This window comes from Styela clava, chromosome 9 (genome assembly GCF_964204865.1).
Source record: "Styela clava chromosome 9, kaStyClav1.hap1.2, whole genome shotgun sequence".
Taxonomy (NCBI): Eukaryota; Metazoa; Chordata; class Ascidiacea; order Stolidobranchia; family Styelidae; genus Styela; species Styela clava.
Window position 1 is genome coordinate 2,927,392 of NC_135258.1, and position 17,706 is coordinate 2,945,097.

The 17,706-nt window shown below is 34.8% G+C and overlaps 2 protein-coding genes across 3 annotated transcripts in view; one reads left to right on the forward strand and one right to left on the reverse strand.

Annotated features, from left to right (window-relative positions):
* Positions 1 to 6,934: 6,934 nt before the first annotated feature.
* On the forward strand, positions 6,935 to 11,377 carry LOC120339901 (uncharacterized). The gene has a single exon (XM_039408139.2). It carries the CDS (start codon positions 8,326 to 8,328, stop codon positions 9,901 to 9,903), a length of 1,578 nt encoding a protein of 525 aa, XP_039264073.2. The 5' UTR covers positions 6,935 to 8,325; the 3' UTR covers positions 9,904 to 11,377.
* A 908-nt stretch (positions 11,378 to 12,285) lies between these two features.
* Positions 12,286 to 17,706, reverse strand: part of LOC120329520 (protein kinase C delta type-like) — a 48,317-nt gene continuing 42,896 nt past the window's right edge. For both annotated transcript variants that reach the window (XM_078116249.1, XM_078116250.1), the window contains exons 17-18: positions 17,626 to 17,691; positions 12,286 to 16,887 (exon numbers count right to left, since the gene is read on the reverse strand). In XM_078116249.1, the coding sequence (XP_077972375.1) occupies positions 16,789 to 16,887; positions 17,626 to 17,691 (165 nt within the window). In that variant the 3' untranslated portion in view covers positions 12,286 to 16,788. The remainder of the gene's footprint in view (positions 16,888 to 17,625; positions 17,692 to 17,706) is intronic.

The following is a 17,706-nucleotide window of genomic DNA, read 5'->3' on the forward strand; positions in this document are numbered from 1 at the left end:
GAAAACCTACCAGAACGGACTTGTAGATATCTTGCGAAGGACATTTTATGTCCCTCCAAGCGATTTCCCAAGTAAAATGGGAAAATTGAGGGGGATAGAATGATAGAGAATAACAATTTCATTTTACGCAACCTAGCGGATGTAAATTGAGCAATTAATTCCTGAATCATCTCTTATCAATATGAATTGATGATAATTGATAATCAAAACCTTCTTACATGTTATTAGTCTTTAATTTTCCTTGTAGATAAGATAACGTAGTCATAGATTCAGATTGAAACAAATAAAAACTGTTTCCACAAACATTCTTGTGCAGGTATTGTAACTATGTAGCACAACATGAATATCCACCTAAATCTGTCATTATTAGAGATGATGTTGTTATTTAAGTTCGTGTCACCCGTAAGACTGCTGTTCCGGCACTGTAATCTACCTTGATAGATTGCATATTGCTTCGTGTTCATATATTTGAGCATCGTCCTCTTGTTTACCTACATACATACAAATCTGATCCTCTAAAACAGGGGTCACCAACCTTTTTGAGGCCGAGTGCTACTTTCTGGGTACAGATTAAGCCGCGGGCTACCAATTCAATGTATACTTCTAAAAAGTCGCGGCTGTGTGGCCATCGTTAGTGTGCTAAGCGTTAGGTTCGCAGGTTAGAATCCCATGCGAGGATAGTTATGTGCGAGAGGATTGCTGGACCCTTGCCGTCGTTGGGATGGCTTCCTTCGCCATCAAGTCCATGCTTACGAAAACAAATAACTAACTAATCCCATACCCGACATGAAATGGTAACCGGACGAGGGGCCTTGGTTCGCCATATGTTTAAGCCGTCTTATCGGCTATCTTCTCCCCCGGGATAAATATGTAAATCCCATCCTATCCTCAGTTTATGTCAAAAATGTTGATTCACAAAGATAGGTTGAACGAAACAATGGTCTCGTAAAATAGAATTGCTGTATGATTTGAATCGCGAGCTTTTTCTGCCCGTACTACGCTGTGGGTTCGTGGTAAGTGATATCAGTGTGATGTCATAATTGCAAGACTGTTAATTGATCCGTCACATTACTGAGATCAAATAAAAATCAGGTTGATGGCTACAATAATTAATATAGTGCCCTTCCCGATTTCCATATAAGTGTGGTTTACACAAGAATAGCAGGACAGAAATTAATTGATGTAGTTTACTCATAAGCGCCGTTGTTATACTTAGTTTGGATACCTTCGGGCGAATCGTAAGGTCTTCACGGGCGACTTGGTGCCCGCGGGCAACGCGTTGGTGACCCCTGCTCTAAAATGACTCCTTCAAAATTTATTAATATGCTATTGACTTAGCTGCAGATTGTTAATTTTCCACTAGGTCTCGAAATTTATACGCAAAATATAAAACGTGCTTTCTTATAATTTTTCACCAACTTAAACGTAGGAACTCATGCTCACATTCGTTCTGCCAGTGGAGGTTTTTGTATTTTACAAGAGTAGAAAAAATACAACAAAAAAATGAATAAACAAAAATAGAATATTGAAAACTAACTAACGGGAAGTGGGAACGATAAAAAATATTCAAAAAAAAAGGGAAGAACCGAAGAAATGAAAGAATAAACAAAACACGAGAAATGCGTAAAATTCAACTTAGTTTTTGTTTCTTGTCTTGAGTTTATTTACAGTTCGGGTTTTTTCGGATCGAGGTCGTTTTCTTTGACACTGTTTTTTGCCACCAGATGAATTTACTCCGATCATTAACATTCCATCCGATGACAGCAACGATTTTCGTTGATTAATTGAAGAGAAGGTAAGAAATCTTTTTAGTAAATTTAATTTTTCTTCTTTTGATTTCCCAAAATATTTGTTTGGGGCAATGAAAAAATGATTAAACTCAGTTGCCAGACGGTAATTGTCCAATAAGCGCACGCTCCACATCTTTATATTGGGCTTTTTTTATATTTTTATCATCAATTCATATTGATAAGAGATGATTCAGGAATTCATTGCTCAATTTACATCCGCTAGGTGGCGTAAAATGAAATTGTTATTTTCTATCATTCTATCCCCCTCAATTTTCCCATTTTACTTGGGAAATCGCTTGGAGGGACATAAAATGTCCTTCGCAAGATATCTACAAGTCCGTTCTGGTAGGTTTATGTAGGTTTTCCACTCCGTTCCGGCAAATTAGGGTCCGTTCCGGTAATTAAAGAAAATTAATTTTACCACTGTCCCCCCCAAGTTTGCCGATTTATTATAAAAATTGCAAGGAAGTATATGAAATGACATTTGCAAGACATCTAAAGATCCGTTCCGGTAGGTTTATGTATGTTTTCCACCCCGTTCCGGTAATTTAGGGTCCGTTCCGGTAATTAAAGGAACCGAAAACGAGGCAATGTTTACAACCCTGCTTGAACATCTGTCTGAGCAGCTGCAGAAACTGCACTTATTTCTTATTGGGTATGGTTAAGAGTTAATGTAACAAAAAAGGAAATCGATGCTCCAGGAAATCCTAATGTTAAGTAGCTAAGTACAGGTGATAGGCTATTGTTCAGTTGTTACACACTAAATATTGTATTTCATATAATTTTAATAATAGACACTAGACTAGAATAGACTTGGAAAAAGCCAAAAAAAACGCCAAAAAGCAAATTCTGACGCCAAAGGCGTTTGAAAAAAGCCAAATATGGCAAATTTGGCGTTGAAAAAGCCAATATGACAACCCTGGCACTGGTCACCATAAAATCACACTGTGTTGGTCGGTCATATAAAATTCTTCCCACGCGGAAAAATAAAATAGTAATGGCACAAGCTTATTGAATCATTCATGATAACCTTGCATGATTTTTATTTATTTTAATTGTATGCTTTTATTGCGCTTAGATTGTAAATGCACTGTAAAAATATTAAATTTCAGTTCATCATCCACCAAGTCGCACGATCTGTGAATTTTCCGAATCCAATGTTTCAGCTGAATTTCACTAATACGGCAAGTGCTTATTTAATTCTCTGTTTATACAATGATACAGAATCGGTAGGACAATATATATTGGTACTGTAACTTGATTATTCACAGCGGATGACATTCTTTTTAAATTTAGACCACGAATGCGGAAACCACCCAGAGAAATACAATTTGATTAAGTGGAATACCAACTTGTTTGAACATACTGTACAATGATCAAATTTTATTTCATTATTATCTGGATTAAATTCGTGGCGGTAATTTCAATAGGGGTTGTTCAAAACCGACAATAGATAAAAAAGACACATTGAACGGAAACTTTCGTATCTTTAATCTTATGTTGTGTGCCTATGGTGTCATTTCTGTTGGTTACTGAGCAATCCAATCCATGCCTGATAATGTTTCTTTTTTTTACTTCCTCTTAACAACGAGACCAATTATTTGAAAATGTATCAACTAAATTACTGTGGGCATCATGGAAGACGTGATTTGTGTTTTGTGTCAAAATTAAAAATTGCACAACTTGTGGTGATTCTGCTTTCGCGATCGTTGCCATCTGGTGAAGTAATGTGGTCTACGCTTGTACATATATTCAAGCCTCACTCTCTTGTTTTCAAAATCTTTGTCAAAATATAGTTGTCGAGTCATTGAGTTCGGGAATTGTACAAGAACAATATTTTATATATCTTGTAACTTTTGTTGGTAAATATTACTTGAGAGTCCCGACTACATTTGGGAAAATATTTTAAAATATATGACGTTTTTTTGAATAATTAATTCTGCATAGGATTTATACCGCGTGGGATTCATTTAATAACTGCCGAGCAATATTTGCTTGATTCGCAATCGTCGGTCGATATCGGGGCATTAGTGATTGGCGCAGAAGTTTTGGCTATGAGAATAAGAGCATAATAATAATAATAATAATAAAGAGAATATGAGAATAAGAGCAAATTAATATTCTTATTATGATGAAATTGCATGGCTAATTATATTAAAAAAAAAAAAAAAAAAAAAAAAAAAGAGAATAAGAGCAGTACTGCCTGGTATAATAAATCATGATCAAACAGGATTTATTGAAGGAAGAACGATTCATGAAAATTTATTAACTATAAGAGATGACATTTTTTGGGCGAATCAACGAAACCAACCTCTAATAATTTTCAGTATAGACCAAGAAAAGGCGGATCTGGTATAGTTTAGTACCACATCCACTTCTAGTTGACCTGGCTCAACAATTTTTGCATATGTCAATCCTAACCCCCACCTGACTACGTCACCGAAAAATTACGTCATTCCGACGTCACAGTGGCGTAATAAGGCTCACCGAAGTATGCGGATGGTCGTCCAAAACGCGCAGACGATAACCCGAAATCGAGCAAGCTATTTCTCTCGTTTTCTCGTCGCAACGATAGGAGAGAGATCGACGGCTTTAGCAAGTTCTTATCGGCGGCGCAGATGCCATTTCGGGCGATCGTAATTATACTTTGGCAATCCCTACCGGTATGGCGTGATGGTGACATCGTAGTGACGAAATTTTTGGATAACATAGTCAGTTGAGGGTTAGGAATAACATATGCAAAAATCGTTATGCTACGCCCACTGGAAGTACTCGTGGTACTAAACTATACTAGACCCGAAAAGGCTTATGATACGGTTGATAGAGCTTTGTTACTCAAAATATTAAAAAAACTGAATTTCGGCAATTATTTTATTAGATGGGTTAATACCCTATTTAACAACACCAATGCAAAAATAAAAACAAATGGATATTTAACAGTATCAAAGCAGTTTAGAATAACACGAGGAGTTGGACAAGGTTGTCTGTTGCTGTTCCCTTGCCCCACTTTTATATATTATAATGTCCGAATTGTTAGCATCCAACATCCGATGCAATAGATCAATTATAGGTTTTCAAAATTGTACAGGTGAGTTGGAAAAATATAAAGGTTTTGCGGATGACACTATTGTCACAACAGATAGTTTATCCTCCATAGATGAAGTATTAAAACTAATGACAGAATTCGAGAAAGCTACTGGGTTGAGAATAAATATTCCAAAATGAAACATAATGCTTTGTGGATCAGCAAAATGGATTAACTTAGGACCCTCATACAAGGGCATTCAAATACAGGAAGAATTGAAAATTCTGGGAGCCTCCATAGGAAACAGTATCGTATCCCGGGATAAAAACTGGTTGAAAATCATTAACTCCATTCAAAATGTAGTAAATTCATGGCAGGGACGAAATTTATCCATTATAACAAAAATTTTAATAGCGAAATCGTTAATGTTGTTTAAAGTGTGGCACATTGCCAATTATGAAATTATGCCGGAAAAACTCATTCAAAAATTAGAATCAATAATATGGAAATTCATTTGGAGTAATAAATCTCAACTAGTGTCAAGACAAATTACATCTAGTAATTTCACATCCGGAGGTTTGAACATGTAAGACCTCAGAAGCCAAATGAAGGCTCTTCAGGTCAAATGGATTTTCAAAATACTCAAAAACGAAAGTAGGCCATGGAGTAAAAGAGCCATTTATTATATTAATAACTATTGTAATATTTTGTCCATGAATAATTTGGAATGTCTGTATTTGAAAGTCCGATTTGACAAAGTAACTACCATACCAAATTTTTATACAGCCATTATCAATTCATTCAAAGGATGTTAATTTGGAGGGAAATCTTCCCTTTAATACTACAGGGGTAAAAAATGAAATTTTATGGTACAATCCCTTGATATCAGAGCAAAATTTTCGATTTTCTTCTAAATGGATCCAAGCAGAAGTCATTTCTGTGACTGATATTGTAGATAACACTGTGCATAATTTACCAAATATGATTTACTATATTGATCAAATTGGGAACCACCAAAGAAAGCTTTTTTATTTAAACAGATGCTCTGATGAAATCCAGCAGGTTTAGGGCAATCTACCCATAAGCTGGATAGAAAATTCTATCGAGAAATCGTAATTTAATAGAAAATAGTCTTGGAATCGATAGATATATCAACTCTGATTTATCCACCAAAAAAATAAGTAATTTATTGGAAATAAGTAAAACTACAGTAATTGCTACACGCCATGACATGTATATTACACAAAAATTCAATTTAAATATTGACTGGTCCATAATTTGGCAATATAAACTCCATAACAAGTATAAAATTCTAAGTTGGAAAATTTTACATAATTGCCTACCTACAGGTGACAAATTGAAATATTGGTTTGATGATGAAAATGGAAAATGTGTATTTTGTCATGAAAATGAAGAAACCTGTAATCATTTATTTTGTTTTTGTGATTGGATATTAGATATTCGCCAGCAATATAAGGGAAATTAATTGTGACATAATTTTTCTAACAACATTCGTAGTGAAGTGGAATCATTAATCATTCAATGTGGAAAATCTGCCATATGGGAATTTAGGAACAGTGTCAAGTATGATGATGTATTCCAAATGCAATGCAATTTACGGGCAATTTTTAAATGTAAACTCCTAGGTGTAATTAGACTAATAACTAATTTTGATAGGCAAAGAGTAATACTTGATAAAAGTGTGGATGATATACTACAAAAATCTATAATGGGTTGAAAATAACGAAATTTAGATTGTCCTAATTCAGGAGGTCTGTCTTTGTAAATGGTTGCATAACGTAGTCGGAGAAAAGAAAATTCTAACAGCATGATAGGTTTTCCATTTTCTGTCTAATTGTTTTAAATCTTCTCATTTTCCATGCTAATATAAAAAAAATATTTATTTATCCATTTTATGATGCTATGCGTATGATGGAATATGGACAATGCTCGATACAAATGGATTTATGAAAAATACTGGATTTTCAACATTGGGTTTCATATGTACCGTATAATTAATTGCTTATACAGCTATTGCTTTTTCTACAATTATCTGAATTGGAACTCAATACATGCAATTGTTTTCCAAAAAAAAAAAGTTTGTATGAAACCAAAATTGACACTTTAACCTAATCCTCCCGGTTTGACGCATGCGCGAAATTTCAGACGTTTTGCAATGCTGTGTGTATACCATGAGGTCTGGAATGTTTGTTATGGTCTTGCTTGAAAGGAAATCTTATTCCCCACACAACGATATGAGAATGAACCTTATATGACATTTAGAAGTGATAAAATTTCGCTTACATATCACGCGTGTACTTCCCGCTGCGATATAAAAACGTCGCACAACAAGAAAATGATTCCATAAACCTTGGCGTTGCGCGCTAACCAATAACAAAAGCTAGTATGATAAGGTCTTATTTTGAAGGTCATTTTATATGCTACATAACATAGGAGAGTGGACATCTCACAACGTCAGGAAGTTATAAAAATATCGAGTCGTTTGATCGCAGCTGCCTCACCGAAAAAAGTTAGGCGTTTTATCTCGCAAATTCTCCTTGTCTGACGATTATAAGCTTTTATGATTCATAATAAATGTTTTATTATGACTCACAAAAGCTTTCAACGCGATAAAGCACAAACAAACAACCGATCGATCTATCAAGCTTAGCCTGGCCTGATTCGATGTGGTGACTTCTCAAACGGAAAATTTCCAAAACGCTTTAACAACGCGCGCTATGAAGAAGCGTTTAGTACCATATGAAAGAGAAAACCAATGTGCAGTCAACTGTATAGTCACATTTCAGCTTTACAATAGCTGTAGACGTCCAACAGCTGATAGAATGAGAGAGTGTAAATATTTTTGTTATTTTTTGACGTTACGAGAGACCTCTTGAAAGAGGTGTTTTAGTTTACGTTCCTCCAGTGACATCTAGCGTATAGTACTCTAAAATACCTTTCCAATGGTATATAATTATTGTATATTGGGTAAATTTTGGGGGTCGTATGACATTAATAAAAATGTATTCAAAATTGGGCTCGATTGGGCGTCTGAAACAGGTTAATTGGCATAATAAAAAAATAAATATATATAATTAAATAATTCCATATTGGCTCTTGAATTCGATTCGGCACAAAAAAAAATAGTGATTGGCGTTACCGATGTTATGTTATCCATGTTAGGACATTAGTGATTGCCGTTACTGTACTGGTACAACACAGTACTTGGCCGTAGTGACCTAATTTTTTAGGGACACAGTCAGTCAATGGGGGAGGAGTCACATATGCATAAATAGTTGCTTGACTGTGCCAATCTCACTAGAAATTATTGTGGTTCAAAATTACACCAGGCCCCAGGGATGAAAATAAATCCTATGGTACCAACGATTTGAAAAAATAGAAAATATCATTATTGACATTTTATCTTTACTGCATTGAAAATAGAAATACTTTTGAAATTCAAACAAAAATATTTAACTGTACCAATAATATTATTCATATCAAGTCTACATGGAATCTGTTTGCAGTAGTGAAGTTGAAATTCATTCCTCAAGAATAAGAAAACAACCTAAAAATTGTCGATGTGAAGAACACAAAGTGGAATTTAAAAAACGAAAATCATTTAAAAAAAATTTTTGTTTCATATGTGGGCAATTGTTGACCATTACCGATAGTTTGAAAAAACATTTGTTGACTCACATTGAGGAAAAACCACCTGAACCAAGATCATTAAAGAAATATGTGCCACATCTTCCTTGTGTAATATGTGGGCAATTGTGTTCCAATATTGATAGTTTGAAAAAGCATTTGCGGAATCACATTGAAGATAAACCACCTAAACCGAGATCATTAAAGAAATATTTGCCAGCACGTACTTGTGAAATATGTGGGAAGTTATCGGCCAATATCAATAGTCTGAAAGAGCATATGCGAATTCACACTGGAGAGAAACCATACTCTTGTGTGATATGTGAAAGGAGTTTTTCTGTACTTTGTAGCTTGAAACGACATATGAAAACCCACAGTAAAGAACGACCACATTCTTGTGAAACATGTGGGAGATGTTTTGCGGAATCAAGTTCTTTAAAAAGACACGCAAGAATTCACACCGGAGAAAAACCATACTCTTGTGAAATATGTGACAGGGCCTTTGCAATATCTAGTAGCTTAAGACGGCATATGAAAACACATACTGGAGAAAAACCATATTCTTGTGAAATATGTGGAAAATGTTTTACAGAAAGAAATTCTTTAAAATATCACATTAGAAATCACAATGTAGAGAAACCACAATTTTCTGAAACATGGGAGGAATGTTTTGCAGAAACAAGCTTGCTGGAAGTAAGTAAAATGACTTGCTCTGAAGAAAATAATTTTACAGAAACAAGTTTTTTGGAAGGACAAAAAAGAACTCACTTCGGAGATGATAGTTCTACAGAGACAAGCTCTTCAGAAAAACATAAAAAAACTCACTCCGGCGATAGTAGTTTTACAAAGACAATTTGTTTTGAAGAACTTAAAAAAACTCACTTCGGAGATAATAGTTCTACAGAAACAAGTTTTTCAAAAGAGCATGAAAGAACTTACTCTGGAGATAATAGTTTCACAGAAACGAGCTCTTTTGAAGAACATAAGACAACTCACCCTGGAGAAAATAATTTTACTGATATAAGCTATTTAGAAGAGTATAAAAGGACACACTCTGGAGATAAAACCTATCCTTGTGATACCTGCGGAAAATGTTTTATTGAAGCAAGCTCTTTGAAACGACATATAAGAATTCATACTGGAGAAAAACCATATTGTTGTGAAACATGTGGGAAAGGATTTTCGGTTTCAAGTTCTTTGAAACAACATATGATAACACATACTAATGAAAAGCCTCATTCTTGTGAAACATGTGGTAAATGTTTTTCTATGCTAGGTTCTCTGAAACGACATTTAAGAATTCATACTGGAGAAAAACCACACACATGTGAAATATGTGATCGATGCTTTACAGTTTCTAGTAGTTTGAAACGACACATGCAAACCCATACTGGAAAGAAATCGTTTGAAGTTTCATTATCGATGGTTCTACAACGCTGAAAATTAGAATTTCACAGCCAATGATGGCCTGGTTAATTAAAGCATTAGTAACCCCTTTAATTCACGGGAGCCGGAGCTCTGAGAACAGAGATCTGAATGTGGCTTCGGAGATACAGGTGCAGATCGCTGATAAAACAGCACCTAACAAGCAGTGGATGCTTGTACAGAGCCTTGTTCAGAGTGGAAGGCATATAAATACATTCTATAAAAAAAAATTTGGGGCAAGTGCTTTATATCTGATGATATATGTAAATTCATGCGATAGTATATAAGCAGTGTCAGTACACTGGCAAAGCACTTGCGAATTGGTATTGAAAAAAAGTCATTACTCTGTTAAATAATCCTTTTCTAGAACCATGTTTGGTGCCCAACACTGACTAAGCATAGCTCAGGTATTGGAGTTGGTGGAATATTAAATGTAGGAACTGAATTGTTCCAGCTCCTAACTATCTAAATGTAATTATTTGTAATTTCCTAATAATTTATTCCAACACTAATTTGTTTTTAATCCCTGCTATTATCTCAAGTATTAAGTTGAATTTGTACATTTAAAAAATTAATTTTAAAATTTGAAACCTTTATGTTTTTTCTAGTCCCACTTCTGTTAAACTGCACTTGGGCTAATGACACTCAATGGCCTTCGGGCTCCTGATACAAGTGAAAAATTTCAAACACGTCCCAGCCCTGATTGATTAAATAAAGGATGTCGGTCATAAAGTGCTCCAGACCAGGGATGTCCAAAACGAATTCAATATTTGAATACGTTTGGAATTGGTTATATTAAATTCCCAATATTAGGAATAATTTAGAATTTTATCATTTGATTTTTTTCTTTTGAGGATTTATTATCTTATGATACAATGAAAATTAGTAATTTTAGACAAAATAAAATACAATGTTAGTCTAAATTATTCTGCTTGACTAAATTTGATTTTTACAATTTATTTGTGTCTTTGAGAATTTTCTTGTTGAATGGACCCATTACAGGATATATTCAATAAATACTTAATAAATGGTTCGGCATCGCTGATTCATAACCACAGTTAATGTTTTCGTTCTTTATTTTGTTGCTTCCTCCGATTTCATATATTTTACTTTATGGTGTTATTGATGCTCTTCTATTTTGTTGTTTATCATTGTATTAAAATTTTGCTATGAGTATATAATTGTATCCTATTGTAGGAATTATCAGAATGAAATTTTCGAATCCATCCAGAGTCAATATGGAGGTAACTGAATTTTACATCAAGTTGTGACGGAAACCTATGGGCAGGTGGTTATACTCACTTGGCTAACACAGACAGTCCACGAACTCGTAATGGAACTGCAATATTCTCAGTTCAATCGGAGAGCTTAAGGGAAAATCTAAATAAATTTATGGACTAACCTGATACATATAATACGGACGGAATACCCAAGTCGGTAATTGACCAATTATTTAGGAAGAGTAGTATTGCAAGTATATGGACACAATGTCTCTCGTTGGTAAATGTCACAGAGTACAGTCTGATATGATAGGTATAAAATTTGAGATCTATAGAGATGGGCCTTTTTATTTGATACCCGAAGTAATTGATTGACATGAATGCCTTTGTTTATTTATGTTTGTCATCAATATTTGTTATATACAGTACTCATCATTCTGTTGACTGTAATCCGCCCTTTTAGGCAACTCAAATCAGCCAAACCATTTGTGAGTGTGCCATAATTAATTAATAACAAAACAACATGGCCCACATGCTACAAAATATGTTTAGTAGATGACTTATGCTCAAAATGAACTCTGTAAATTCTTAATTTTACGATTAATTTGGAATATTTTCATTTGATAATGTTTGATTATTATTATTGATTGATTGATATTAAATAAAACAACATCATCCCAATTATTTTGCAAAACCAAATTTATTTGCTATGAATTCACAATAGTAAAGGATTTCTAACGATCAAACAGACCCATTTCATACTTGAAAAGATTATGTAGGAATATATTTATTCAGTTTTGGCCACGCCTGTTCAGAATACTAACTAAGCTGAGCCCAATCTGTCAAAGAGCAAAAAAACTCTGATTACCGTATTTTACAGACTTTATATCCATTTTTCTCAAAATTACACAATGTGCCTAATGCATGGATCACTTGCCTACACTCAATGGCAGCAGCACAAGCCCGATGTGCCTCGACAGTGAATAGTCCGTAAAATATGGTAATTTGCTTCCCTAAGCTGAAAACCATAGATAGCCCCCCCCCCCCCTAAATTATTGACGATAATACATTTAGTCGGCAGTGGTGTAGTGTAATAATACATCTAGCGATGGCTTTGTGAAGGGAGTAAACGCAATATATCTTTCCTACTAACTTCTTTCTATCAAAGTAGCAAAGCTCCGATACTAAATTACTTTTAATACACTTATTAACATCTTCCAATGAATAATCAAAAAAACAATACAGTAACATTAGATAGAAAATAACAATAATTGAAATATATACACACAAGTCAAGATTGGGGGATGTTCCAAGTTACATAAATTCCACTACATACATACCAATCAAAGTTAATTCGCCTAAATATATCAAGTCTGTAATTTTAATAACAGGAGTTTATAATAAATAATCATTGTCATAGCATTGTTTTGAGTATGTATAATTATATATATAATTATTAGGAGTAAGTTTGGGTTGGTCTAAAGCAGTGTGTAGCCCACAGAAAAGTGCCACAACTTTGAATAGTGTGCGACCTGCGAAATGAGTTTTTAGTTTTGGTTTGTGCGAGTTTCACCCAGTTATTTGTATCTGGCCCTCCTGTATTAAAGGTTGTACACCCCTGGTCTAAAGCATTTAGTTTGTTTACAATAAATATACATAAAAAGAATTGAAAAACATCGCTACATGGGTATGAGCACAAGGTAGATATAACTATTTGTCAAACATGGTAGAATTTCGGGTAGCACAATGACCAAAGACACTTTGAAACAAAAAGTAATGGTTTCCAGATGCTTCCATTTTCAGGTACTGAAAAGTTGAAAAACTGATTGGCTGTGTATCCAAAGAAAATTGTTTAAAAAAACAATTGTTTAAAAAAACAATTTAGCAAACCTTCTACTTTGTGTCCAATAGGTCCATGACACAAAGACCAGTGAAAAAGCTACCATCAGGTTCGCTAAAATCCGAGGGAACCCTCAATACAAACGGATAGGAATTAATAACAACAATTCTGACTATTTTACACCATATAAATATACGACATGATTAAAACCATTAGCTGCATAGACATACATATAAGAGCAGATAGGCGTGGAGTGTACAAATTCTGGGCACAATAAAATAATAATATTAAAGTGAAATGTTTACAAAATCTATGTAGCATTTGATTAAAAGTTGATTTTAATGAAAAAGTGAGTCATGCGGGGAATGGTTATTTGTTTTAAAGCTAGAAAGAATCATCATCAGGTTTTCCCAAACTTCTGAGACCGTGGAACTCTGTTTGTGATCTGACAGAACCCCATCCTATGCCGTATCAATTTGAGTGCTTAACCAAGAGGGCTGTGCAAGCGTGTGATCTCCTTTCCTAAATCTGAAAACACTGTATTGCAAAATACCAGCAGTAAGTAAGATGTAAGTCCACCACAACATCGAAGGGCAGGCGTTTATGGTATAACAGGGACAGATTTAGGAATAAACAATAATATTCGGTTCGATTCAGCGAATATATTCGATTTGGACAGCCCTACTAACCAATGAGGTCAACCAATGTTTCGTATACAGCACAAACGACATTAATGTGATGAATTTGGTTGCTTTTCATGGATATTCGATCGCCACGATCAACCCAAAAGATGCAATGGATTTTTGATCGAAATCAATCATTTGAGATTGATCTGACTCTTTTTACATTGTTGTGGACCCCCAGGGGTCCGCGGATCCCAGTTTGGGAAAACCTGATCTAGACAGTGCCACATTGGGGAAAGGATTCCATCCCTTTTCAACACTTAATTAATATTAACTGCATTTTACGCATCAAGAGCATTACAAAAAATAAAGATTTATATCGAAGATATTTTGTGACATTTAATATTCCTTCTCTTCCTGCTTCAAAAGTGCCAGACCAGTTATTGCCACCTTAGTTTGAAATTTGTGTCAATGTAGCGTGAGGTCCAGTGCGATGCCGCCTACCCAAGTGCAGGCTGATGTTTACCACATTGAAAATCCATATCATAAATCACTAAATTGAGGTGATGTCCATTAAGGGTTGCAAATGCAATGGTGAACCTCTTGCTATAGTGCGGAACATCTCATGCTATATATAGTAGCACTACTAAATTTTGGTAATAGGTGGTTGAAAATAATGAACATGAATATTGCATGACAGCAATGAGGTCCAGGATTATTTAGCTTAAGTAATATTTACTTGAGGTTTGCTAGTATTTTTCTGTGACAGTGGATGGATTCCATATGCTCTGGTCAATGCTCTATATTGAGAGATGTTGATGTTAAAAAAAACTGTGAGAAAACATCTTCTATGGGTGAAACTATGAAATAAATATATGACCATACCGAAAAATAATGCAAAGCGGTTCATTCACCCAATTTGCTGGGAGGTTTATACTGCGAGATATTTCGACACAAAAACTGCAACTAAAAGTAATCAGACATAAAGAAATAAAATGATAGAAATCTTGTCAAATAGGCTTCAGTTTGGTGTGAATGTCTCCCTCCACATAATTCTGTTGTAAAGCTGGGACCATATGATACTTGATACTACTTGAAAAATTAATTTGAACAAACTTATCAGAAGGAGAGTACACTTTTGGGCCAGATAGTGTCGTTTAAAATATTGTGCTTTGCAAACCATCTACTTCAGGATACCGAGATGATAAAATTTGTTGTGCTGTGTACATAATATAATATATATAGGTCTCCTTTAACATAACTCTGTTGTAAAGCTAGGACCACATGATAATTAAAAAAAACATAATTGGGATTGGCGTAAAAGGTTGACACAAACTGACGAGAAAGATTTCATACATTAAAATAGTTTTAAAACAAAAGGCCATAAAAAGCTGATACATTGAAAGCACATGGTAAAGAGGATTAACATACAAATTTGATTGTACATACAGAAAATTTGATATTTGAGGAATTGGGAGGGACAGTGGAACCAAGAACCAATCTCATAAGATAAGGTTATGTATTCGAATGAAGATAGGAAGGCTCAGAATATAGATTAACCTTGTGTTGTACTATTTCCACTTGTCTGCCTGCATTGGGTATGGTCATGATCAGGCAGCCGAACATTGGTATAAAATTCATGGGAGAAGGTTATTTAATAATAGGATAGGATGGATCAACCATATGCATAAACAAAAATTGGGGCTCCCGAAGTATGTGAACCAAGATGGCGGACATCGGAATGTAACATGTGTACTAGGTTAGGCCATAATTTTAGGTATAAATACTAGTCTTCGAATTGATAATAGGACTAAAATAAGGAAAATTGGAAAAAAAATTATCGCCTAACTCTAACCTGTTACCCATGTTACGTTCCGATGTCCGCCATCTTGGTTCGCATACTTCAGGAGCACCCAAAAATTTTCAAACAGGGGGGTTTGATATTTCTAATTGCTAAGTTGGACCGTAACAACTAGAGGGTCCGGTATGAATGCCGGAAAGTGTGGGTTTTTAAGATTTTTGAGGGTCCAAAAGGCGTTTCAAGGTGTGTAAGATATAAAACCTTTTTCTTATATTTCAAAAATTCTTCGCAAATCAAACTTTATTTTTTGTGTTTTTTAATCCAGGTTAAACTGTAGAAAATTGTTCCAAGGATATAAATGAATACATTTTTGTCAGTGAGTATCAATCAACTAAAAGAGCGAAAGAGCGTCAGCTCTAAATCAGTTTGGTCACATTACAATAAAAAATAAAACTTGCATATGCTTCGCTACTGGGCAACAAGCCAGTCAGAAAATTATTAGAATCATATTTCCTTATAAGCAAAGTCTGATGCTTATATCCGATTCCCGGGCCATGTTATATGGAGATGCAGTTTTACAAAAAAATTGCTATACTGAGGAATTAAGGGTAAACAGCCATTATGGACGGAACATCAATAAAAATTAAAAAAAAAAGCAACAGAACGCACAACTTAAAAACTGAAATACCTCCTAACAATGCCACAAATAAACACTAGATTTTTAGGACATTTTTTACACGACTTAATCTGGACAAGCATCGCTAATACATGATGATGAGCTATCATTTTTCAGAAAAATGCAATTATTTAGAAAGGGCAGTTTAGTGTAAAACTGTTGTTTCTTTAGTACCAGATGTAGACCATATACTACCAATCTTGGAGTCATCATTTTGCTCCAATTACCTTGAATATTTGGTATTATGATAATTTGGGCGAGTTGACTTTGATGACCGTCTGTCAGTTCATATCACTCCCTCCTGTTTATACAAACTAATTTATTACTTGTTATTATTTTTCATTATTACGACTGTTGTTTTATTTGGTTGACGAAAAAAATAAAATCTCTCCCCTTCTATTGACAAAATGCGAAATAATTCATATGGTACCCTCTTATAGGTCCAGAGGATCTCAAGTGCCAACGGGACGAGGGTCGAAAAGCCTCTTTCACAAATTTTGGGGTGTCACCAATTGTTTTTGTCAGTATGACATGATTATTTAGGCCGTGAACATCTTTATGTCAGTTATCTATATTACCGAGCAATGAAGATTAGTATAAAGCCCGATTGATATAAATATTCATGGCCCTAGAACCATGTAACTGAGAAGTCAATGCTGAAAAGTTTAACAGTTTGTGCATAAAAGCTCATAAAGTTGTTAATTTGAAGTTAATGACCCTTAAAGTTCGAAGTTGAAAGGTCACGTTGTCTTTTTCAATCCTACAGCAGCAGAAGCATTGATGAAACTGAATCCTCTGAAGCAGCCTTGATCAAGACTTTGAATAACATCTTTGTCTCCCTGTGAAATTAAAGTGTATATATTGAAAAAATTGATTAGTCCATGCGCTTGGCTATGTCGGGTATGGGATTAGTTATCCAGTTATTAGTTTCAGATGCATGGACTTGATGAAGGTCCACCTCACAGGGGTGACGTCCAGCACATAAATATACTCCACAGGACACACAGTCCTGCGCGGGTGTTCTTGCTTAGCACGACTGCCAAATAATTTGTTTCAGATGCATGGAATTCATGGTGGACGAAGCCGGTAACAAATCAGCTGATATATGAAAAAAATTACTTTGGCAAAGATGCCAGCAATCCTTCCGCATATAATGATCCGTATTTCCAGCCCAATAAGCAAACCGCCAAATGAGAATTCCGATTCTCAAGACATCTTTGCTAAAGGCTCAGTATCAGGGCTCTACAAACTGGGGGTCCCGTCCTCCCGAGTGGATTGCAGAAGGGCTCCAACAGGGTTTGTGATAAAATATTTTTCAACACTAACAATATTGTATAAATTTAAGATGTGAAACCAATACTGGGTTTCACTATCGTTGAAGTAGAGCCAAGATTCTAACTTTTGTGTGAAAATATGCAAGCACATCAGTCAGTCATTATAGGTATTTTATTTATTTTTTTATATACTTTCTGTATTATTAAATTTTGGTTTATTTTTATTTTAGTTCCTGAGGGTCGCGAAGAAATTTAGCCGTGCCGAGTGGGTTGTGACGAAAAAACACAATTAATATAACAAACCTGTGTCAGCCTTGGTTTTTCAGCCAAAAATTCTTTATCAAAGTTGCTGTAGTCACTGGCAGATCTCTGAAAAAGTAAAAA

Bases quoted from the DNA above. Each gene is read 5' to 3' on its own strand.
- LOC120339901 (XM_039408139.2), top strand. From the start codon at position 8,326: ATGGAATCTGTTTGCAGTAGTGAAGTTGAAATTCATTCCTCAAGAATA.